Raw genomic sequence first — 24,559 nt, forward strand, 5'->3', positions numbered from 1 at the left:
ACACTGGTTGAGCGATTACAAGATTAGGGCAGTCATTTAATTTTTGTTTTTAATTCGAACGGATATCAAATATCAAGCTATGTATTTGAATATATTTGAGTTTATCTTCCGCATCAGAAATGTGGACGCCGTCCTCTCCAGCAGCTGAATGTGTTTACGGATGTCGTAGCAACTCTCAACGGCCGCCGTCTCATACATCTTTATACGGTTTTATAAATGCATGGGTAGGTTTAGTGACAGTGTCAGTATGCCAACATTATCTTCATAACTTCTTACGAAATAAAAAGTTTATCCCTCAGAAAAATGTACTTTCCTCTCTTGTCAACATTATAGCTTGGTGCATGCGAGCGCGGCTGTATCACGTCATATAATGAGGCACACTCAAAAGTAATCCGGTCAGGTCGTGTACATGGTGAAATTTTTCGTTTGATCGATTCATGCAAAGGTTTATCCCACCCCTCTCAAACCGATTACAATTTCATTCGGGTTGGGCATGTTTATTCCGATTGAGGAATAAAATATATGGAGCATTCGGATTGAACTTTTAAACCGATTACAGTGCTCTGAGTAAACATACCCGACTGGAAATAAACTATCGGGTTATTCATTTTTTATATTTCACATCATGTTCGAATGTATATTCAAATACCGAATAAAAAGTGACAGCCCTACATGAGACATGCTAAAGAATTTGGTAAGTTGTTCTGCATCTTTTAACATACCTTCTGATGTTCATTCATGTTTATTTGGAGAAAAGCAATAGATGATCTATTCACGTGCCACTTGAACTGCGGCGCTACAGCGGTTGGTCACGCCACATTAGCGCATTAAAACAGTATTTTTTGCTTGTATTTTAAGATAAAATTGACAGAAATTGAAAGCTGAGATGTTTCATATAAACAGCAACAAAGCACAAAGTTAATTGCATTTATTCAATGTCAAATAAGCTACAATTCATGTTTAACTTTGTTTATGAATAAACAGAAAATAGCACAGACTTAAAGATTGATCTTGAGATCCATATCAGTTTTGATTAAAATCAAGAAATTAATATTTTCCACACGGTTGACATGTTTACCTGTTGTTGTTTAATCATGTTGTGTGTATGAAACAGACACTGACACAGTCAAAATGCACCATCTGAGAAACGCTCAATCCTTCCCTCGGGTCATTTTGACCCGAAAATGAGTGTTCATCGTCCAAGACCGCAGGACTTTTGTCACACTTGAACCAGAAATACACCAAAAAATTGACTGGATTTGAGGAGATTTGTGGTTGACATTTTAAAAAGTAACAAATCCTTTCCTTGCAGGTCAATTTGACCCCTTTAGGAATGAATGCAATGCGATGAATGCTTTAGTGCAAATAGAACAACCTATGCAAAATGCTCAATTAAAACTAAAAATGCTAAAACTTTACCAAAAAAAATATTTTATAAAGTCCACATGTGTATCTGAATGCCATCTAGTGGCAAGAGTCATGAAATATCATGTTATAATCTTTTTTTTCCCCACAGGAGACACCAAAATTGACCCAGTGTAAGATAATATGAGCAGATTTGAGCTGGTTATGCATGTATTGGAGTTATTTTGAATTAAAGTTGAAAGAATGCGAAGAATGTGCTTTAATTATATTATTCACTGGTAAAATCTAGTACTTTAAAGGTAAATAAAATCTCCCAAAAATGCATTAAAAAATAGAACAAATCTAAGCTTTCTAAGCTACATGTAATAAGTATAATTTTAGGGCTTTGGGTCATTTTGACCTACGAGGGAAGGATTTGTTACAGGATGCGAGGAAGGGTTAAACGTCACTATAGGCTACTCGAAAAAAAAAATCAAATTTTTATGCATCACTAACTCTGACCGAGTCTGACCGCTACTCAGTGATGGAGTACTCAAGTCCTGGACTCGGACTCGAGTCCGACTCGAGACTCCGTTCTCTGGACTCGTGACTCGAGACTCCGTTCTCTGCACTCGTGACTCGACTTGGACTCGCGGACTGATGACTCGTACTTGGACTCGAGTCTCAAGGATATATAAAATCGGACTTGAGGATTCATCAAATGAATTACGTTGTTTCTGACTAGATAGGTTATAAAATTTGATATAAGATGTTACACTTTTCCTGTTTCGGGCTCCGAGACCAGCCATGAACCGTGATATTTTTTTCCTCCTGCTTGACCACACACTCACTGAAGTCACCCACTTTACGCCGCATTCTCCGCATTATTCGGGGTCTAAATGTTGTCATTAGGAAAATGCAGAAACTATTATTGACTAATGCATGTATGATAATAAACAGAGGAAGCTAGGTTTGGGCGATGTCTGCCAATTTGGCATCAGACGTCGACAATGTCCACGTACAGTGAAGCGAATGTACAGTGACGGGACATAACTGCCAGATTCAGACTGTGCTTTCTGCAATGGCTGACGCTGAGCCAAAGACGGACGCGCTCAGCGCTTAATCCCGCTTATGTTTATTTTAGATTTCATTCAGATATTTAAATACATATAATTTATAGCAAATTAATACATTTATAGTTTGTAAAATACACTAATGTGTCTATGGAAGCAGCAATAAACAATTCTTTCAAATGTATTTGCCTACAGTACAGGTTTGGACACATTGCTGTAATGTTTTTGAAAGAAGTTCCTTCTGCTCATCAAGCCTGCATTTATTTGACAAAAATACAGAATTTTTTTTAATATTGTGATATATTACAATTTAAAATATATATATTTTAATGTATTATACTTTAAATGATCATTTATTTCTTTGATCAAAGCTGAATGTTCAGGATCATTCCTCCAGTCTTCAGTGATCATGATCCTTCAGAAATCATTCTCAGATGAGGATTTAATATGAGTGTTGGAAACAGTTCTGCTGACTAATATATTTGATGAATAAAAGGTTCAAAATAATTATTCAAAATAAAAACATATTTTCAAATAATATAAATCTCCTTTCCTGTCACTTTTTATCAATTTAACACATCCTTGCTGAATAAAATTATTGATTTATTTAAAAAAAATAAGAAAAAAAAATGACTGACCCTAAATTACTGACCTGTAGTGTATATTGTTGATATAAAAGAGTTATATTTTTAAAACATTTGCTTTTCTTTTTTCTTTTTTACTTTTTATTCATCAAAGTATTATAAAAAAGTATCTCAGGTTATGAAAAAATATTAAGCAGCAGAACTGTTTCCAACTTTAATAATGAATCGTCATTATTATAATAATTTCTGAAGGATCATGTGACTGAAGACTGGAGGAATGATCCTGAAAATTCAGCTTTGATCACAGAAATAAATGATAATTTAAAGTACAATTAATTGGACTCGAACACAGGACTCGAGACTCGACTCTGACTCGAACTCAGGTAATGGTGACTCGACGTGGACTCGACTCTGACTCTTCTTTGGTGACTCGGACTCGGAACACTAGGACTCGAGACTCGACAGTTGGTGACTCGACTGCCGCTACTCATATAAACATGACAGCTGAGCTTAGTGCTGGCTCACTTTGACAAAACCAGTCCAAGCAAAAACCAACCAAAAAAAAGTGCTTTGTTTCAATATGGATATCGTTGAAAGTGACGGCAACTTGCAGTTCAGTAAGTGAGTCACATGTTGATTCATTAACCGCTCTGATAACTTTACTGAGACCCCATTGTCTACGGGCAGAAAACACAGACCTTCAGGTTAGTCTCTCCGTCCAGGCTGGTAGTGGTGATGTGGCACGTCCCCTCGGCCCGGTCTGATGATAACAGCACCAGATCTGCAGGAAACGTCTCATCTTTGGCTACTCTCACAATATCACCTACCTACAAGAACACAGGGCGAACTTCAGTACGAGGAAGATCAGCCAACATCATTAAATGGATCTTAAAGGCAGTGTGTTTATTAACATGACTGCAAGCATTTATTTTTATTTTTTGAACGTCTGGTTGATTAGCAATGAGATCCTCAGTGTCGCTGGCTGAAACTCACTCGGATATTCTTGGACCGGGTCTGGACCAGACTGCCGCTGCGCACAACAAATACAGGAGCTCCATTCACTTCATTGTCAGCTTTGTGCCGCAGCCAATCTTCAAAGCCCTGTGTGTGTGTGTGTGTGTGTGTGTGGGATAAAGAAAAAAAGACAATAAACGGTTGACCTCCAATCATACGTGGTCTAGACGTCATACACACTGCAAAAAAATGCTATTCTTACTTAGTAATTTTGTCTTGTTTCAAGTCGAAATATCTAAAAATTCTTAAATCAAGATGCATTTTAGTACATTTATGCATTAAAAATAATCATAGTAAACTTTTATAAGTTATAAGTAAAACGCAAGATATTTCCCCTTGCTTTCTTAAAAATAAAATCAAAATGAAGTGAGTGAGTGAGTGAGTTTTTGCTTAAAACAAGTTAAATGATCTACCAATGGGGTGATAAAAATTATCTTATTTCTGATTGAAATCTAGTTTTTTGTTTCCATCTTAAACAGAAATAAGATAATTTCTCTCACCCCATTGGTAGATAATTTTGTTTTTAAGCAAAAACTTAGATTTTCCCCCCAGAAAACAAGCAAAACTATCTTATGTCACTTTACTTATCTAGTAAATGCATCTTGATTTAAGAATATTTAGATTTTGGACTGGAAAAACAAAACAAATACTAAATAAGAAAAGCATTTTTTGCAGTGCATAAGCGCTCAAAACACGGCATTTGGAGTACGCTCATGTGCTCACCTGTTTGATGGCAGTTACTGTGATGACAAAAAATAGAGGAAGTCCACTAGTAATAGGGGAAGTGGGAGTGTCTATCATTAACTGTAGGGGAGAAAGAGTATCTGGTTAGACAGAGCAGAAGTTTAGTGTACCCTCCAGACATTTCCTCTGGTAGATCAAGGAAACGTGTTTAATGAAGAAACATACACTATCATTTTTAATATTAGGGTGCACTCACACTTGTCATGTTTGGTTGGATTAAAACGAACCCTGGTGCGATTGCTCGTTTAGTGCGGTTCATTTGAAGATATGTGAACGCTGCCATCCGAACCCTGGTGCGCACCAAATAAGCAGACCGAGACCGCTAAAAAGATGGGTCTCGGTTCGCTTCCAGACAAACTCTGGTGCGGTTCGATTGATATATGAACGCAACACGGACCAAAGACATGTAAATGGACCAAAAAAACGGACGTAATGTCACAAGATGCGCCGCTGCAGGTCAGCTGATTTGACGACACGGAAAGATCGATCGGTGTATCCAAATTGAATAACGTTAACGTTAGAGGGCAAACGTAGAGCAACGAGGAGTTGCCTCATCAATATTTGGTCCCACGTGCAGATTTCGAAAATGCTAGAAGAAACGCACAAAAAGCAAACCTGGTTCTTCTCATCAAAGGACTTGTTGCCCATTAGTCGGTACAGACGACAGAACGGCCGTCTCTTTTCTGCACAACGGAGGAAATCCTGCAGCCGTCTTGAATGTTTTGAACATTTCATGAGCTCTTCATGAGTTCTCAGCTGGTAAAAAAAAATAATGCCATATGTACACGCATAAAATGATGGCGTTTAATCAGCACACAGCATTGTTTTGAATGTTCGGTAAGCAGCTCCTACGTCATATAAGCCGGCCAATCAGGTTGTGAGCGTCTCTCCCTATGCCTTTGGTTCGGTAACTTTAGGGTCGCTGTTAAAAATGCCAGTGGGAACGCTAAGCGGACCAGGGGGCGTATTACAGAAATGTTCTATCTTAGGCCTTATCTTAAGATATGATAAGTTAATTTAGGATTTTTCACAATTTCGTATTACAGAAGCAAATCTTAACTTGATTTAGGATTCTTATCCTATCTTACAAAATCTCATCTTATCTGTAGTTAGGAATTCTTAAACAGCTCAATCGAGGTTTAGTAATCAACTCTCAGGTCTGTTACTAAGCAACCAACAACTCGCAAACTGCTTCTGATGTAAACCTAAAAAAAAAAAAGAAACAACAGCGTGCTTTTATTTCCAATGCGGAAGAAATGTATATTTTGATAAGCTCCGTTGAAAAGTTAAAGCCTGTTTTATAAATCGCCTTTTTTTAAAAAGAAAAAAAAGGACAAGAAAACGTTCGCTATTCGTAAATGTAGGGACTGTCTCTAAAGTTGCATATGACATTGTTATGCACATTTCTTACTTTAATAGCATTTGAACGGAATGACGGTATCAAAACCAACTGTAAAGTGTTCATCTCGGTGTGAGCTATGATGCACACCTTTTACATAGTCCGTTCAAACGCTATTAAAGTAAGGAATGTGTAGTATATGTTACCAATGTCGTATGTAACTTTAGGGACGGTCCTTAAATTTGTGAATACCAACGTCCACGTCCTGCGACTTTATAACACAGTGGACCAGTAGGCTAATGCTCCATGACGGCTCGTTGGGCTCGGTAATGTTGGTCGCAATTTGTCAACTAACTGCAAAACCATGTGTCGTGGGAGTCTGTATAATATTTACAAGCATTTTATCATCAAAAGCACAGCGCTAGCTGGGTCTTCCAAAAGTATCTCCACCATCAAAACGTCGCTGCTCGTCATATTATATCATTAACAAATGTAACGCTCTCTCGAAAAAGGATTTGTGTACTGTGATTTTTACCGCTGGATTTCTAAAAGGTTTGAAGTTACGACATCAGTGGGGTTGTCCTAAAGTTAAGACAGCTTTTAGGATTTTTTGTCGAGTTAGGATGCTTCTGTAATACCCGTTTCCTAACCATAGTTAAGATAGGATTATGCATTTAAGAAATGATATTCTGTAATAGCCTTTGTCCTAAATTCGGTCCTAACTGAAATGGCCATGGTTACCAAACAGATAAGATAGGATTCTAAAGTTAAGATCTTTCTGTAATACGCCCCCAGGACTATATAGTTTTTTGTTTTGTTTTTGGACCAAACTAACCAAACTAACCAAACTACAAGTGTGAACGCACCCTTAGAATTTCTGAGTGCTTGCTATATTAAACATTTACTCAATATTTGTACCATTACTACATGGGCAAAATAAAATATTTATTATATTGCAATGGCTTTTAAGGCGTGGTCACAAAATCAGTCATTTCAATAGGAATCCACACGATAGGGAATTTCACATCCACATGCTTATTTTGCAATGGGTTCAAAAGTTGGTCACATGGATTCGGCTGCTTGGTTTGAAAGTGACCTCTGTGTGAGCTGTGCTTCAAACATCATTACACTATTGGCAATAGACAATGAACCTTTTTTGCTCACAAAATTTAGACTATTTCCTGTTTCTAACCTGACAAAAAGAGGCTTAGTCGACCAAATTTTAATCGACGGCTGGTCTCAGAAAAACAGCCGCCCATATTGTCAGCATGGCTGGACCATGTGGTAATTATGCCCGGCAGGAAATCCAAAGTGTGGGATCATTGAGAGAGTAAAGGACGACCCCAAAAAGATGATGTGCAAATGTCATTCATTGACCTCAAACATGGCTTATCTTTTGTATAGGGTTGGGTACCGAAACCTGGTGCTAATATAGCACCGGTACCTATACAACCAGCATGTACCGGCCCGAATCAGAAAGCAGATTTCGGTGCCATCAAACTTGCTTTCACATTTTGACTGGCGCTGAGCCACAGCCACAGCCACAGCCATAGACACAGCCATAGACACAGCCATAGACACAGCCATAGACACAGCCATAGACACAGCCATAGACACAGCCATAGACACAGCCATAGACACAGCCACAGCCATAGACACAGCCATAGACACAGACACAGCCATAGACACAGACACAGCCATAGACACAGCCACAGCCATAGACACAGCCATAGACACAGCCACAGCCATAGACACAGCCACAGCCATAGACACAGCCACAGCCATAGACACAGCCATAGACACAGCCATAGACACAGCCACAGCCATAGACACAGCCATAGCCACAGCCATAGCTACAGACACAGCCATAGCCATAGCTACAGACACAGCCATAGCCACAGACACATAAACAGACACAGCCATAGACACATACACATACACAGACACAGCCATAGACACAGACACAGACACAGCCATAGCCACAGCCATAGACACAGCCACAGACACAGCCATAGACACAGCCATAGACACAGCCACAGCCATAGACACAGCCATAGCCACAGACACAGCCATAGCCATAGACACAGCCACAGACACAGCCATAGACACAGCCATAGACACAGACACAGCCATAGCCATAGACACAGCCATAGACACAGCCATAGCCACAGACACAGCCATAGCCATAGACACAGCCACAGACACAGCCATAGACACAGCCATAGCCACAGACACAGCCATAGACACAGCCATAGCCACAGCCACAGCCACAGCCATAGACACAGACACAGCCATAGACACAGCCATAGCCACAGACACAGACACAGCCATAGACACAGACATAGACACAGCCACAGACAAAGACACAGCCATAGCCACAGACAGACACAGCCATAGACACAGCCATAGACACAGCCATAGACACAGCCATAGACACAGCCATAGACACAGCCATAGACACAGCCATAGACACAGCCATAGACACAGCCATAGCCACAGCCACAGACATAGCCACAGCCATAGACACAGACATAGCCACAGCCATAGACACAGCCACAGACACAGACACAGCCACAGCCACAGCCACAGCCACAGCCACAGCCATAGGCACAGCCATAGACACAGACACAGCAACAGACACAGCAACAGACACAGCCATAGCCACAGCCACAGCCACAGCCATAGACACAGACACAGACATAGCCACAGCCATAGACACAGCCATAGCCACACACAGCCACAGCCATAGACACAGCCATAGACACAGCCATAGACACAGCCATAGACACAGCCATAGACACAGCCATAGCCACAGCCACAGCCATAGACACAGCCATAGACACAGCAACAGACACAGCCATAGCCACAGCCACAGACATAGCCACAGCCATAGACACAGCCATAGCCACAGACACAGCCATAGCCATAGCCATAGCCATAGCCACAGACACAGCCATAGCCATAGCCATAGCCACAGACACAGCCATAGCCACAGACACAGCCACAGCCACAGCCACAGCCACAGACATAGCCAGAGACACAGCCATAGCCACATACACAGCCATAGCCACAGCCACATACACAGCCATAGCCACAGCCACAGCCATAGCCATAGCCACATACACAGCAATAGCCACAGACACAGCCATAGCCACATACACAGCCATAGCCACAGACATAGCCACAGCCACAGACACAGCCACAGCCATAGCCACATACACAGCCACAGCCACAGACACAGCCATAGCCACAGACACAGTCAGAGACACAGACACAGCCACAGCCACAGCCACAGCCACAGACATAGCCAGAGACACAGCCATAGCCACATACACAGCCATAGCCACAGCCACATACACAGCCATAGCCACAGCCACAGCCATAGCCATAGCCACATACACAGCAATAGCCACAGACACAGCCATAGCCACATACACAGCCATAGCCACAGACATAGCCACAGCCACAGACACAGCCACAGCCATAGCCACATACACAGCCACAGCCACAGACACAGCCATAGCCACAGACACAGTCAGAGACACAGACGATTCAGTGTTTTAACCACATCATGTTTATTTTAGGTTCCAGACATTTAAATGCACCGAAGTAGCAGCAAAAACACACTGATGTCTTTGGAAGTGGCAATAACTCTTTTCTGACAGTTATAATTTGACTGTAATTTATTCATATCAGACACACATTATATAAGTTACTATATAGTTTACTCTATTCTTCTCTAGTTCACCGGTCACTTACTTTCATGAATTTTGTGAGACGAGGATGAATTTATGGGATGTAAATCCGACAGATCCGATTCTCTGAGGCGCAAACTAACATGGCGGCGCCCATCGCACATTAAAGATCAACTAACATGATCATTATGACAGAACACATTCACTTAAACATATCTGAAAATTAGAATATCAGATAGCTGTAACAAGTTTGTGAATATTTTGAATAAAAAAAGAAAAAAATAACTAAAAACTAAATAAACCGCTACAGCTGAGCTCTGAGCTGTCATACAGCGCTTTTGCGGCTGCTGTGTGTCACTGTCATGTGAGAAGCACGACGCGTTACCATGGAAACAACAACGCGATGTGTTCCAAGCCAGATAATGTGGTCATATTAATGCAAAATAACCAATCAGCTTTATTTATATCGCGCTTTTACAATCCCGATTGTTTCAAAGCAGCTTCTCAGTGTCAAACAGGATAATATTGCAACAAAATTTGATTTGGCTGTACAGTCGTTCTGGAGAAAACAGTGATGTTATCAGCTTATTTTAATTTATCATACTGAGAATGAGGAGATGTCGTCACGACACCGCTCCCCGCCTCCTTCCGCCATTTTAGGAGGATGGTCCGCCAGGTATTGTATTCATACAGAGACCGGAGAAGAGATATTCTGATGATGACCATGAACATAATTTTCCAAACTTAATGGAACATGAAGTTTTAATCCACCCCAGCCGATCTGAGACAGCAGCTGCTGGTAAACATACGCCGTCAGTCATCTTACTAGTGCCGCGATGCTGGAGTGTGTTGACATCTGATGAACACAATCCTTTATTTATTTGTATTAAACATTTTATAAATGCTATATAAATGCAGTCCAATTGTATTCTATGTAATTTACATGTTAATGCCAAAATGATTCATATTCAAAGTAACTTAGGCCTATAGCTAGTTGATTGTCATTTTCCTCTAACGTTACATGTACGTACTGAGCATTTAGTCTACTTAAGACTGGACTAAAAGCACCAGCGCACACAAGCGTTCCTTTTTATTAGTTGAATTCATTTAGAAATGTAAACTTGTCATCAGGTATAAAATATGGTCAGTATGAGAAAAACACTGTTAATGAGAGGACGAGCACTAGACTGTTGCAGGATAGTGGGGAGATATATTTATTTATTATTCAGAATGCACAAAAAATATATATATAAACATTTCAGGAATGTGCAAGGTAACGTTAGTAAGTTAAAGCGTCTAACGTTAGGTCTCTGTTCCATTCTGCTGCAGGCAGCTCGTATGGATTGACGTTTTTGATATCAATCAGCTCCTCTACATACCCCTGCCTGGCGCTGGTAACAATTTCTCCCTGTAGTTAACCATTTCTTTTTATTTTCCATTTTAAAATTTCTCAGTTTAAACGACGTGATAATTCCTCGAGCCGTCTTTCCTGCTCCGATCTCTGTATTGCTCTTAGTGTTGCCCCTGGCAACCGATAGCGTCGGATCCCAAAATGGTGGACGGGCCCAAACACCGCCCAATTTATCACGTGACAGCGAGCTACCATGACATTTGTCCTCATTCTCAATAGCAACAATGTTGGCAGATCAGTATTAGAGTTTATACCATTAAATAAAATTTAATTAATTAATTTTACTTGCATATGTAAAATAATGCTAAACTGAAGCTGGTTTGTAGCAACCAACAGACTACGTTGCTATTATTAGTCCTGTAATATCACTAGTATTAGCGCTGTTATTTAGTGTTAAATTAGGCCTATTGTAGTTGGGTTAGGTGGCTTTCTTTACTGTGAATTTAAGTAAATTGTGTTTTGTATCTATTTATATAATTAAAGGGGGGGTGAAATGCTGTTTCATGCATACTGATCTTTTTACACTGTTAAAGACTTGTAATCCCATCCTAAACATGGACAAAGTTTCAAAAGTTAAGGTGGACGTTTGATGGGAGTATTTCTTTGTCAAAAATACTACTTCCGGTTAGTCATAAGTTTCGGCAAGTTTTTTGCGATCATGCGTCCCCTTTGACGTTAACGGGGGCGGAATTTCCTTGTATGGGCCGTACGGACAATTCTACCGGAAGCGCGTGAGAGAGAGAGAGGGAGAGAGCGAAAGTAACAGGCTACGCCCATCAAAGCGGGGCTCGTAGGCTGCGCTGCACAGGTGATGTGCACAATTACAATGTCACCAAAAAAGTGCGTTTTTGGTTGCCAGACCAAGACAGTCCTGCACAGATTCCCCCAAAACCCCGCGTTAAGGCAACAGTGGATGGAATTTGCTTTTCCGGATCAGCAACTGAGTTGCGCGAATGTTTATATCTGTTCGCTGCATTTCGGTGCCGACTGTTTCATAAACAAGGCCCAGCTCGACGCCGGATTTTCCGATCGCCTAATGCTGAATGATGGAGCAGTCCCAACGATAAAGGTCCCAACGTTAGAACCGCAGGCTGTGAGTAAGGCGATGTGTAGTGCGTGTACATTTGTTTAGCTGGCCACTATATGTGTAACTTTATGTTTGTGTATTGTAAAAGCACTCCAAACAACAATACACAAAGAGTGGGGAAATATGTTGAACTAAATAAGCGCGCTTCTTCATTCAAATGTGCTACTATTCCGTGTCTATCTATCTATCTTTCTATCTAGCCTGCCGTGCAAAACCAGTCTGCTTACTAACGTTACAATTGTCTACACAAACCACGCGTAAACACACACACACACACACGTGCACAACTGCACTTACCACATGTACACCTTCAAAGACAAAAATACGACGATATAATTCAAGTATAAATATGTAAATAACACAAGTCGCTAAGCATATTATATAGTTAGTGTATAACTTGTACCACATAGAGACGTCCTGCTCTAGTCGTTTTTGCTGCTGCTCCTGTTCAACTGCAGCCTCTGGGTCTGATTCCGGATCATAGATGTATGGCTGTATCTGATTAAAAGCCATATTTTTATTTTGAATAAAGTTTTTCCCGCTGTTAGGGATGACACAGCTTTACGACGCACTCGACTCAACATAGCAGCAGCGCGCACACGTCATTATTTAGCTCCGCTCACACGATACGCCCCCACCCGCTCGGCTTTTTTCGGAAAGACTCGGAACAGCGCATCTTTCTTATATAATTATTAAAAAAATAAAGACTTTTCGGAGATATGCAGGATGCAATGCTACTCTATAGGTACTCAAGATTGACATGACACTGACTGAAACTGAGTGTTTCACCCCCCCTTTAAGTATATTTTGAACTTTTAATACATTGTTCAATTTAAATAATTAAAAAACAAAAATCAATAAAAAGCCATTATTTAATGTCATCCACCATCGTTTTGTGGCTCTTTCTTAAAAAAGTATCGATTCAGGCACTGTTTAGGCACCGGAACCGTAAAAAAAACCTGAACAATACCTAACTCTACATTTGAAACAAGCAAGTAGTAGCCCAGCGTTACTAGCTATTAGGCACATCTCCAAGAGTGTGTGTTGAAGCTAAAATAGTACAGTCAGGGTTCCTACACATGTTCAAAATGTGTCTTTGTTTAGGGCAGTAGCTCTATTAATATCAAGGCCTAATGTCCAATTTAATGCATCCTCTGTGTGGGCGGAGAAACCATGACACAAAACGGGCTGATGGCACAATACGGCTGTGTGTATTCTTGGCCTATATTGTACCAGACAGCACAATCAACAAGGGAAAATCTCACAGAAAAACACGTTTTTGCCAGTTTATCTATCATCATCTTTTTGTTTGTTTAATTCCATTTATAACCATCATCGTTTCCCTTAAAATTCCTCTTATAACGCTTTTAATTTTCCTTTATTTGGGATCATTTTAATTCCCTTTTCTGTGTAAAGCACTTTGAATTACCATGGTGTATGAAATGTGCTGTATAAATAAACTAATAAATAAATAAACAGGTCTGCTTTAACGCATACTCTGTGGTGAAGGAGAAATGGGCTGATAGTGCAATATGTGGCTCAGTGTGCATTTTCCTCCACCAGGGGTGTCTAATCCTGCTCCTGGGGGGCCTGTCCTGCAGAGTTTAGCTCCAACCCCAATTAAACACACCTGAAACTGCTAATCAAGGTCTTACTTGGTATCCAACAGATCGTGTGCTGAGGCAAGTTGGAGCTAAACCCTCCAGGGCCGAGTTTGGACAGCCGTGTCCTATACGCTAAGTTTAATGGTTTCTCCAGCACACAAAAGTCTGTATAGGTTTTATTTTTTAAAGGTCCTTTTTAAAAGCTCTGTAATGGTGCTGAGGGTATTGTGAGAAGAAACCTGAAACGCTTACGTTTTGCATAATGAAAAACAATGAGTTAATTCAGTCAAGTGATTCACTAACGTGCTTAATTTCATCCAAAGTGGCGAATTTAACTTGTGCGCAACATTGGAATATCACAAAAACCATTTGTGAATAAAGCACCATTTCCATCCAGTTAGAAATCGTCACTTCCTGATAAACTGCCACTAAATAAAACTAAGAAAAATGGAAGTTGCTGCAGTAGGAGAAGCCACTGTAATTTGTATAATTTGTGTATATAATAAAATGACTTGCGGCACTTTGACCGAACCACTTTGAGGACAGACTTTGGCTCAGGCATTTCGGATGCTTTGCAACAAGACTGGTCGAGTTACCCCGTCCAATCGCAGTCACTTTTCTTTTTTGATGCACACTAAATAATTTATTCAGTGTTTCCATCGCAGTTTATGCACAAATTGCACATATTTTCTTATTGAATAAAACACTGATAACAGTTGAACAACTCAACTGAGTGCATACATTTTTTTTTGCACATTTTTAGAATATATGCACATTTTTGCATTTCCATCTAGCGGTTTTTATGCAATATCCCCAAATGGATGAAAACATAACTAATGCAGGGCTCGACATTAACGCTTGTCTGGGACAAGTGGATTTTTTGAAGGGGCAAGTGAAAGAGAATTTTACTTGCCCGACGGACAGGAGCCTGATTAAAACAAAAAATAACTAACGTTAGCGAATCACCAAAATGCAAGAATGTTTGTGCATTAATTTAGTGTAAGTGGCGATCGATAGTGGATGATAATAAATAATGAACTGACGATAAGGTCGCGCTGTTGAAGCTCGTGCAGCCTTTCGACGAGAAACTACAACACTAGAGCGTTTCCTGAATACCATCATGACTGAAAATTCACTTACATTAACATTCACTTAAAGTCACTTACATTTTAGATGCAATATTGAGTGTGTTTGTTCGATTTCAGCAGCGAAAATCGTTCACAGCAGAACCGTAACGTGTCTCACAGCAACAAGTGTGTTACTGAACGATTCAGTGTTTGAATGAATCATTTGAATGAACGACTCAATGACTCACTCATTAAGATGGCCACCTGCTGCCACCTACTGGAGATTTAGTTTCATATTTAAACATACTTTCCAACATTTCTATGTCTATTCAAAACTACAAATCTCAAAACACTATTTAAAGCAGTTGTAAATTATTTAATTTGATTGGTAACAGCCCTTATTGTGTCTTATTTAATTTAATGTATTGATAAAATTTAACAATATAAAATGAAACCTGAAGCATAGCCGTACTTAATAAGATTAGGGGGAAAATGCCCTTTATAAAATGTAAAAATATCATACACTTCAAATGATCACAAATATGCAGATTTAAATATGTCAAAGCTGAGTGAACACTGGTGAGAATAATGCTTCAGAATGAATTATATTTACAACACACACAAACACACGCACATACAAAAAAAAAAAAAAACTTTTCCGGACAAGCTAATTTTTTATTTGGACAAGTGAATGAACGATTTACTTGTCCAAAGGACAAACACATGAACATGCTTAATGTCAAGCCTTGGCTAATGTAACATATAATGTTCTTTCTCCGTCCAAAAAAGCCAAATAATTAATATCAAACATGCGACTAGTTGACAAGAATAGTTTAAAACTAGAAAAATCTCGGCAACCCTAAAAGTTTGTACATTATAATTTAAAGTCAAAATGGCCCAGAAATTTAATTCAGAAAGTTTTACATTTGGATATTTTTCTTACCCAAATGCAACGATTCACTTCAGAAGGCCTAATAACGCATATTAAGAGCATAATATCATATTTCAGGCGAGAGTGATTTCAGTTGGGATGAACAGTGCTTGTTGTCGTGTTGTACTTTAACATACGACGGTGTTTGTAGTCAATAATCTTTACTTACTGGAACACACTGATGATGCTGAACCTGCATTATTTTTTTAAATCAAGGATTATGGTGATCAAATGGTCTCAATTTATTTATTTACAAAATATGAGTGACAAATCTGCAAGCTAATTCACATTCAAACGAAAGCTCATATATTAGCAAATTATTCAAACTAGCCTAAGTCCTATTCATAAACTATGATTTGCAAATGCACATCATCATTTTTATTGACTCAATATGATTAACAGTTGCACAAAGTAATAAATAAATGAGTAATTTCATTTGCATATGGTATCTTGAGAATATGAATGAGGTTGTGAGTGAACTGAGAGCTTACCTGAACTAAGAAGATGATGAGAAAATAAAAATTGGCAATTCTTCTGAACTGCTCAAACAAATTCTTGGGCACAAAGTTCCATATGGTGTACTACAAAGAGAAAAAACAACAACCGTACAGAGGATTTTACTGGCAAATTCTCAGTCGGAGGAGGGAAACATGTGACGTGAGTTAAATTCATTGCACATTCATCTGCTCTTACCTTGGAGGAAATGATCCTGTTGTCTGCAAACCTCTGAGGAATATAATGGCCATGCTGTGGGAACTTGTTTGCTATGTAAACGGTGCGCGTGTCACTCTGATGGGGAGGGTCAAAGCCCTGGAAGAGATGAGGAGAGATGGGTCAGGGAAATCTGGTCAAAGATTCACCTAGAGAGCTATAGATAATGTAATATCTGTTGGTGAAACAGCGATATAATCTTAAAGCTTATGGAAAAATGGTAAGCTGAAGCGGAGAGGCCGATGGGCGCGCATAACCCTCTGCCAAAGTCATTATTAATTCAGTTAGTGTGCAGCAAACAATTCATTATGGGAGGCACTTTCACTGCGCATGAGAGCTAAATCACTTAATATTGAATTCCTATTGCTTTCAGACTTTATTTTTGGTCTGCGGGTCAGACGCACATATGTGACTCAAGATTGTGGAAATGAAGGGGCGGATTCATGAAAATATTTCCAAAGATGCTCTCAAATATAAAATAACAGGCTTTGTGATCGCATGGATGCCGAAGACTCACTGATCAACTCAAAGATCATCTTTTTGCACTGCTTGCAGATTACCATAATAATCATCGGAAGCGCAGACAATATTAACCGTCTAGACAAACCATGTTCCTGTTTGCCATCTCAGTCTGCCTTCTAACGATCAGCATCCTCAGAAACGCTTTTGGACATCATAGATTGTAAGTGGAGAAAGGCATATAGTTTATTATAACCCCCGCCCCTCTTGTGACGTGATTGGTTAGTTTGTGACGTCAGAAACACCAGCGATTCAAACCGTGTTTGGTTCACTGCAGTTTTAAAGAGAAAATACTCAGCAATAGTTCTGAGTTTGCACATGGTTTGTCTTAAAGCATATTAAAAACACCACATAGACACATAAACAACATTAAAAACGTGATTTCCACCAGAAGGGATCTTTAAATAGTCAAATGCAGGCCTGTGCCGGTCAGCTTGACAAGCGCCCCACGCAGGTTTCTGTGTGAATTTTACTTTACTTGAATATTAGGACACGAGTGCAGCACAAACCGTAATAATAGGGATGCACCGATCTGATACTCAGTGTCGGTTCCGGCTCTGATTCTTCCACTTCCTGTTCTCATACAGGGCAGATGTGTTTTCTCACTGCTCCCGCTCTGCTCTAGCGTTTGCTCTTTTTTGTTTTGTCAACTTTTTTTCTCTGACCCCCTGCTTGCTGGACTCCTGAAAATACTGAAATGGAATTGATAACTGGTCACTCAGCGCAATTGACAAGATTTTCCCACTAAGGAAGGGTGCGCTGGGAGAGCCCACCTGCCCGGACGGGACCTTCGCTGCGGGCTACATGCGGGACGCCTGGAACAAGCCCTGTCTGTGGAGGATGTAGAGGACATTCATCTTTGTATTTTTGATAGCGGGGTTCCTATTCCTCAGTAGGCCTGTCACGATAACACATTTTGCTGGACGATAAATTGGCCAAGAAATTATTGAGATAAACGCTAATATTGTGGTTCTGAGACCATTTTCATCTAAAATAATGATAATGGCATAATGGCACCTTTTCAAAGACCAATAAACTTTTATTTCTAAAGACTATTTAACACTGATAACAAAAAAACATTTTAAATATCCACAATAAATAAACAAAACAACCAAAAAAACGAGTCTGTCTGCCTGCAATCTCAGTCTGTTTACAAAAAATGCACTTGAATAAATACCATATCCAATAAATAAAATCGATGAAAACTGCAACGGATGATTGTGTTTTAGGCAGATATTAGGGGCGGCTCGGTTCACTAGACCCACGGTTCGGCTCATATTGCAGTTTAAGGGTTACGGTTTTCGGCTCTGTATGGTTGTTGTTTCTTCTTTTAATCATTAAAGGTGCACTATGTAGTATTTTTGCAGTAAAATATCCAAAAACCACTAGGCCGGTGTTATATATTTTGTTCAGTTGAGTACCTACAATATCCCAGATGTTTCCAACTATTTGTAAATTGTGAGAAAATTGCTATTTTAACTGAGGACCGGGACGTTTCAGCCTTGCATTTGAGGGAGTCGCCTGTCCATTGCGTCATATCTGCGTTACCCTCGGTTTCGGCTTTAATTTGGCAGGAGCGCTTTACTCTTAGCAGTGTGAACAAGTGAACGCACGGAGTAACGTCATAACATTGTTTTAAACACACTTAAATGTATCTAATATGATAAACAGAGCTCCATTACCTTATAATCATAACCGGAAGAGCGGATATGTGAAGGCGCCCTGCGACTGTCCCGTCCCGTCATAATAAAAGTCCCAGTATTCGCGAGGCGGGTATTTGTGTAACAATCGCTCCAGCAGCTGTGCTCAGCTCCACAACACTCGCTCCTGCTCTGCTTTAGACTACAGTAATGTTAATAACTGCATCCATTAACATGATTTCTGCCCGAGTCCTATTTTCCACCGGCTGTGAGGTGAAGACCACATGTCCCAAGATGCTGTGCTCACACTTTGCGTCATCAAACTACGCATTTGTTTTGAATAGGCGCCCTCCAGTGGACGGAAAGCTGCATAGTGCACCTTTAACACTCCAAAAAATTTACTTCAGCATATGATATAGACTATAGCCTAATTATTATCCACAATTTAGGATACAGTATAAAAAATAATAATACTAATTATATCACGTAATCATGCACAAACTGAACTTGACCATCTCTGAGGAAAGCTAGATGAGATTTTGATACAGCGAGAGAGAAGACATTGATGACAAACAAAGTTGATTGTGTATTGCTATCTCTACAGTAATAATGTCCTTTTTAGCACAAAGATTTAACTGAAGAATTACCTTGCATTTATCAAACTGCCAACTTCCGTGCAGCTCTTTGTTTATACCCAACGTGTCCACACCATAGGTCCGCACGAGCGCGAGGGTGCGCACGGAAAAAAATGACGTCAACGCGGAGTGCCCGAGGCCCTATCTCGCTTGGCGGTCTGCACGTCAAATTTTTAAAACTTACCGCAACCGAAGAAGCTCGAGTTCAGGCGAGTCTGGCCGAGCATGACTTCTCATCAGCCAGCTGCGCATCGAGTATAAACACCTCCCCAAACGGAAGAGCCACCGTCAGCGAAAGAGACGAGGAAAACAAGCAAGCATGCAAATGGAAATTATCGCGGCTGGAAAAATTATCGAGCTCATTTTTTTTTTAAATCGTGCGATTAATTAATTTATTGACTAGGCCTATTCCTCAGCCTTGGGATTGCCCTGACATATCGGAAGATCTCGAAAGGTCCTGTTCTTAATAAAATAATAAATAATACCTGTAAAATGATAAAGCTCAAAGTTCAATGCCTAGTGAGATATTTAATTTAACAGAAGTTTCCTTTCAAAGCCTACAGCGAACGACCGGTTTGGACTACACCCCTGCACTTCCTGCTATAATGAGGTCACTAGAGCCGTTTGTTGACTAACCCTCCGCCCACAAGAACACGCAAAATAGGGGGAGTGGTCTCGTTGCTCTCCCACGTGGAGAAGAGCGCGCATTCAGCGCTTGCTTCTCCTCGTTATGGTGAGAGGCGGGACCTTTCCGGGCAAAGTGCGCTAAGCTGCTGTCCAATCAGAGTGCGGGAAGCGCTGGCCTAATCAGAACTCGTTACGTGTTTCTGAAGGAGGGACTTCACAGAACAAGGAAATCATCAGGCCGTTTTTAGGACAGAGGAAACAGCGCTGTATAGATAAGTCATTTGTGTGAAAAATAGTGTTTTTTACACGTGAAACATGAACTCATGTTATATTGCACACTGTAAACATAATCAAAGCTTCAAAAACACATGAAAAACGGGACCTTTAAGACAGCTGCCAGCACATTCACCCAGCCGCTGTCTGTGGAAATGAAAGGGTGCTTCGGGGATGTGTGTGACCGACTGAAGGTATTAGATCAGAGAGTGACACAGATCGATGAACTGAACCGCAACATCTCAGCTCGGACTGTGGAGGCGCAGAAAGTCTATCAGACTGGAGAACTTCTATGGATTATGACCGGTCTGGGTATGAAATCGGATGAAATGTCCAAGTCATTCCATGAACCGGACGCACGCCAAGAAGGCTGAGGATCAGTGCCTGATTGATTGATTATGATCCGGACAAATTACCGAAGATCAACTAAATGGATTAAAATATTGCTTCACTTCACCCCCCACCTTCTCCTTTTTTCCCTCGGTTGAGAGGTCTGCTATCGTTCCCCGTGCACTGCCTTATCTCTCTTCAAGGACAAGCCACAGAACTGAACTGTAAACATCTTAAGTTATGGATGACATTCTCACAACACAAGCTCAGACTCTCATCATACACTCCCACCCCCATCCCATCCCCCCTCCATCCGTCTGCCTCCTCCTTTCTTCTCTTCCTCCCTTACCCAACAAGAAAAAAATTAATCACGTGACCACGTGTGTGCTGTGTTTTTTTGTATGTATGTAAGCTATGCTTTGCAAAATCTGCAATTTGTTTTCTCTGAAGAGCGGGTGGCTGAGCTTGTAATAGCTGCAGCCCGGAGGCTAGCTCCAAACGACATTTCGTTGGAGTGCACTTGTTAGAGATGCACGGATTGCAATTTTCTTGGCCGATTTTCGACTTTTTATTAGTGAGATCAGCCGATCCCGATTTTTGCTGATTCCGATTTTCTTGCTAAGAACTATAATTGACTAGCCTGGATGCCAGCCGAACTTAGCCCCGCCCACAACATTTTTAGGTCGGGCAGTTCAGTCTGTACTCGATCCATAGAGGAGTAATTATCCCCGAACAGAAACTGTTCGGACCAATGAAATCATCATTTAGACGATGACGGACAGATGATTAACAGGAACGTAATCATGCACGTCATCAAAGGGGGTTGGGTTATATTTACTCGAATCCTAAATGGAGAGCTTGTTTGTATATGCAGTCACCTTCACAATTTCTCTCAGAAATGATGATCATGTTGGGTAAGTACTCTGGGTATCAATAAATTCTTAAATTTTTTTGCAACACTGGCTAAGATCGCTTATTCCAGCGCGCGTGCAGGCAGGGTTGCCAAGTTTTTACAACAAAATCAGCCAACTACTAGCCCTTAAACAATAGCTTCTCTGGGGGGACAAATGGTGTTTGGGGGTAAATTGTGTTATTTTGGCAAGATTGCCTGCTAAAATTCGCACTCATGGGTCTATATATCACATAATAGTTGCTCAACCCTTGGACATAGAAAACAACCGCGGGAAAAAAACGCGGACTTGGCAACACAGTAGCTCTAAAAATGTACTTTCCTCTCTTGTCAACATGCTTGGTGCATGAGCGCGACGCGTGCTCTTCAGTGGTGAAAGCGCCGCTGTGTTCGTCATATAAGGACGCACACTCAAAAGTAAGTTCAGGTCGTACATGGTGAAATGTTTCGTTTGATCGATTCATGAAAAGGTTTATCCACCCCTCTCAAACCGATTACAATTTCATTCAGTTTGGGCATTTTGATTACAAATGAGGTGTTTATATGGAGCATTTTCATTCATATTGGACTTTTAAACCGATTACAGTGCTCCATGTAAACGCACCCGACTGTAAAAAAATGCGCTACATGGCACTTTAAAAACCGGATAGCTTATTTATAGTTCGATTACGGATATTTCACATCATGTTCAAGTGCATATTCGAATATCGAATAAAAAGTGACAGCCCTATCTCCCATCCAGGTACTGACCAGGCTCAGCCCTGCTTAGCTTCAGTGGGAAACCAGTCTTGGGCTGCAGGGTGATATGGCTGCTGGTACAGTCCTATGATTGACTGATGTTAAGAGTGTACGTTCATATTTTTAAAAAGCTGTGCCATTTTACAAAGATATTGATGAATTTGGTATAATATATGAATATATTATATAATATGAAGTATAATATAATAAAGTATATCATTGTGGCAACTAAACTAAAAAAATGTACTAGCCAGTGGCGATTCAAATGTACTAGCTGCTGTTCAATCACAGGCTTTGAAAGGCTGTAGGCTTTGAAAGGGAACTTCTGTTACATAAAATCTCGCTTGGCATTGAACTTTGAGCTTTATAATTTTACAGGTATTATTTATGCTCTAACAGCAACATTACACACTGACTAAAGTTTGAAAGATGGAATCGCGAAGAACAGGACCTTTCGAGATCTTCCGATATGTCAGGGCAATCCCAAGGCTGAGGAATAGGCCTAGTCAATAAATCAATTAATCGCACGATTTTAAAAAAATGAGCTCGACAATATTTCCAGCGGCGATAATTTCCATTTGCATGCTTGTTTGTTTTCCTCGTCTCTTTCACTGACGGTGGCTCTTCCGTTTGGGGAGGTGTTTATACTCGATGCGCAGCTGGCTGATGATGAGACGTCATGCTCGGCCAGATTCGCCTGAACTCGAGCTTCTTCAGTTGCGGTAAGTTTAAAAAATTTGACGTACTAGCAAATGTACTAGCTTTTGTACTAGCAAATGTACGCAAATGTACTAGCTTTTGACTCATCCTATTGCCAAGGTGTGCGTAGAGGTTTGGTCAAGAACCGCCCACTGAGGCTAGTGCTTCTGCCTGACATGTGAGCTGGCCAACCATCAAGAGTTTCAAATCTCGAGTTGTCATCAGAACAGTCTTAAGTCATTCTAACAGGAATCCACATGATTCAGGGGTGGACGAAAAAGTCTGAGCTGTGCTTCCTACATCCCTACACTATTGACAACAGACAATACAATCTCACTGAAACGTTGCTCATGTGACCTCACTTTTAAGAAAAAAATATGAGATGCTTAAGAAATGTTTTTTGGGAATTAAAAAAAATAAAGCAGTTCAGACGAATGGACGTTTCATGATTCTGGCCTGAGATTCCTGGAGCGGCTGCATTTCCTCAGACATAACACATAATAGCTTTGCTTTGTGGGACATGTGACGGCCCTTTGCATAGACACAAACTCTCAGTCCACCTGGAGCTTTATGCAAATCCTCCTCCAGTCGCGCGCTGGACATGTTCTGCTCAATTCAGTCCCATTGAATCATGCCCAGAGAAGGCAGGGAAACCTCCTCCTCTCCCACACGGCCACGTCACCCGGGCCCTCTGGCAACACATGCATTCAATTAAAGTCTGAATCTTTTGACTCATCCTTCTGTGCGTTTCCGTCCCATTTCCCCTCCAGACTCTCCAAGATGCTGGAACTCATTCTGTGCGCCAACATGAACATCTTGAGCTGCTTTTTCAAAGCTGTGCTGTGATTACCAATCCACGTTAAGGGATTCACAGATTTGTTAGGAGAGTGAACTAATACTTTATGTTTGGGGAAAGACAACCTCCAAATCCAACTAGGCCTCCTGGCACAGCACATTTCATCACAATAAAGCAGAAGTAACAACAGATGCTTTATTCAGATGTTAAATTTAATTCTATTAAGTATGTTTCTGAGCAAATGTAGTTTTGTCATATTGAAATTTCAGTCAATACGACCAGAGCAACATTAATCTGTTTTTGAGTTGATTTTTTACCCCCAGAAACAATGCTTTTTATAAATTGTTTACGTTTTTTTAAAATGGGTATTTTGCACATAATGTCTGTGAGGTTTCAGCTGCCTTCTAAGTAATGAGTTAATTTGATGAAACCTATCATGAAAAATGTTTATTGCCCTTTTTAAAACGTTAACATAATGTGGAATTATTGTAAAAATGTTACCATTTTAGCTTTTGAGAGAAGCTTTTGAGTTTTACCGCTTTTCATAATCAGATTTTTATATTATCATATAAATGAACAAAGTAATTCAGGAAACTAGATGAGTGAATGAGTACAATAAACCATGCGTAGGAGTTGACCTTCTCTGGATTTGTGCTTTGTAAGTTAAAGGGCAGTAACTCTGACGAAACATGAAAAGACATTTCCGATCAGAAAAACATGATTAAAATTTTGAGCAAAGATTGTTGTAATTATCAGGTCAACAGTTAAACAGCATGACTAAAGGCACA

General features: G+C 40.3%; 1 protein-coding gene across 6 annotated transcripts in view; it reads right to left on the reverse strand.

Moving 5' to 3' along the window:
- The window catches only part of atp11b (ATPase phospholipid transporting 11B), a 103,718-nt gene that overhangs the window by 54,361 nt on the left and 24,798 nt on the right, over positions 1 to 24,559 (reverse strand). For all 6 annotated transcript variants that reach the window (XM_067416376.1, XM_067416374.1, XM_067416378.1 and 3 more), the window contains exons 2-6: positions 16,587 to 16,703; positions 16,385 to 16,474; positions 4,739 to 4,819; positions 3,995 to 4,102; positions 3,700 to 3,828 (exon numbers count right to left, since the gene is read on the reverse strand). In XM_067416376.1, coding sequence (XP_067272477.1) covers positions 3,700 to 3,828; positions 3,995 to 4,102; positions 4,739 to 4,819; positions 16,385 to 16,474; positions 16,587 to 16,703 — 525 coding nt within the window. The remainder of the gene's footprint in view (positions 1 to 3,699; positions 3,829 to 3,994; positions 4,103 to 4,738; positions 4,820 to 16,384; positions 16,475 to 16,586; positions 16,704 to 24,559) is intronic.

The sequence above is a fragment of the Pseudorasbora parva genome, chromosome 14 (assembly GCF_024679245.1).
Source record: "Pseudorasbora parva isolate DD20220531a chromosome 14, ASM2467924v1, whole genome shotgun sequence".
NCBI lineage: Eukaryota > Metazoa > Chordata > Actinopteri > Cypriniformes > Gobionidae > Pseudorasbora > Pseudorasbora parva.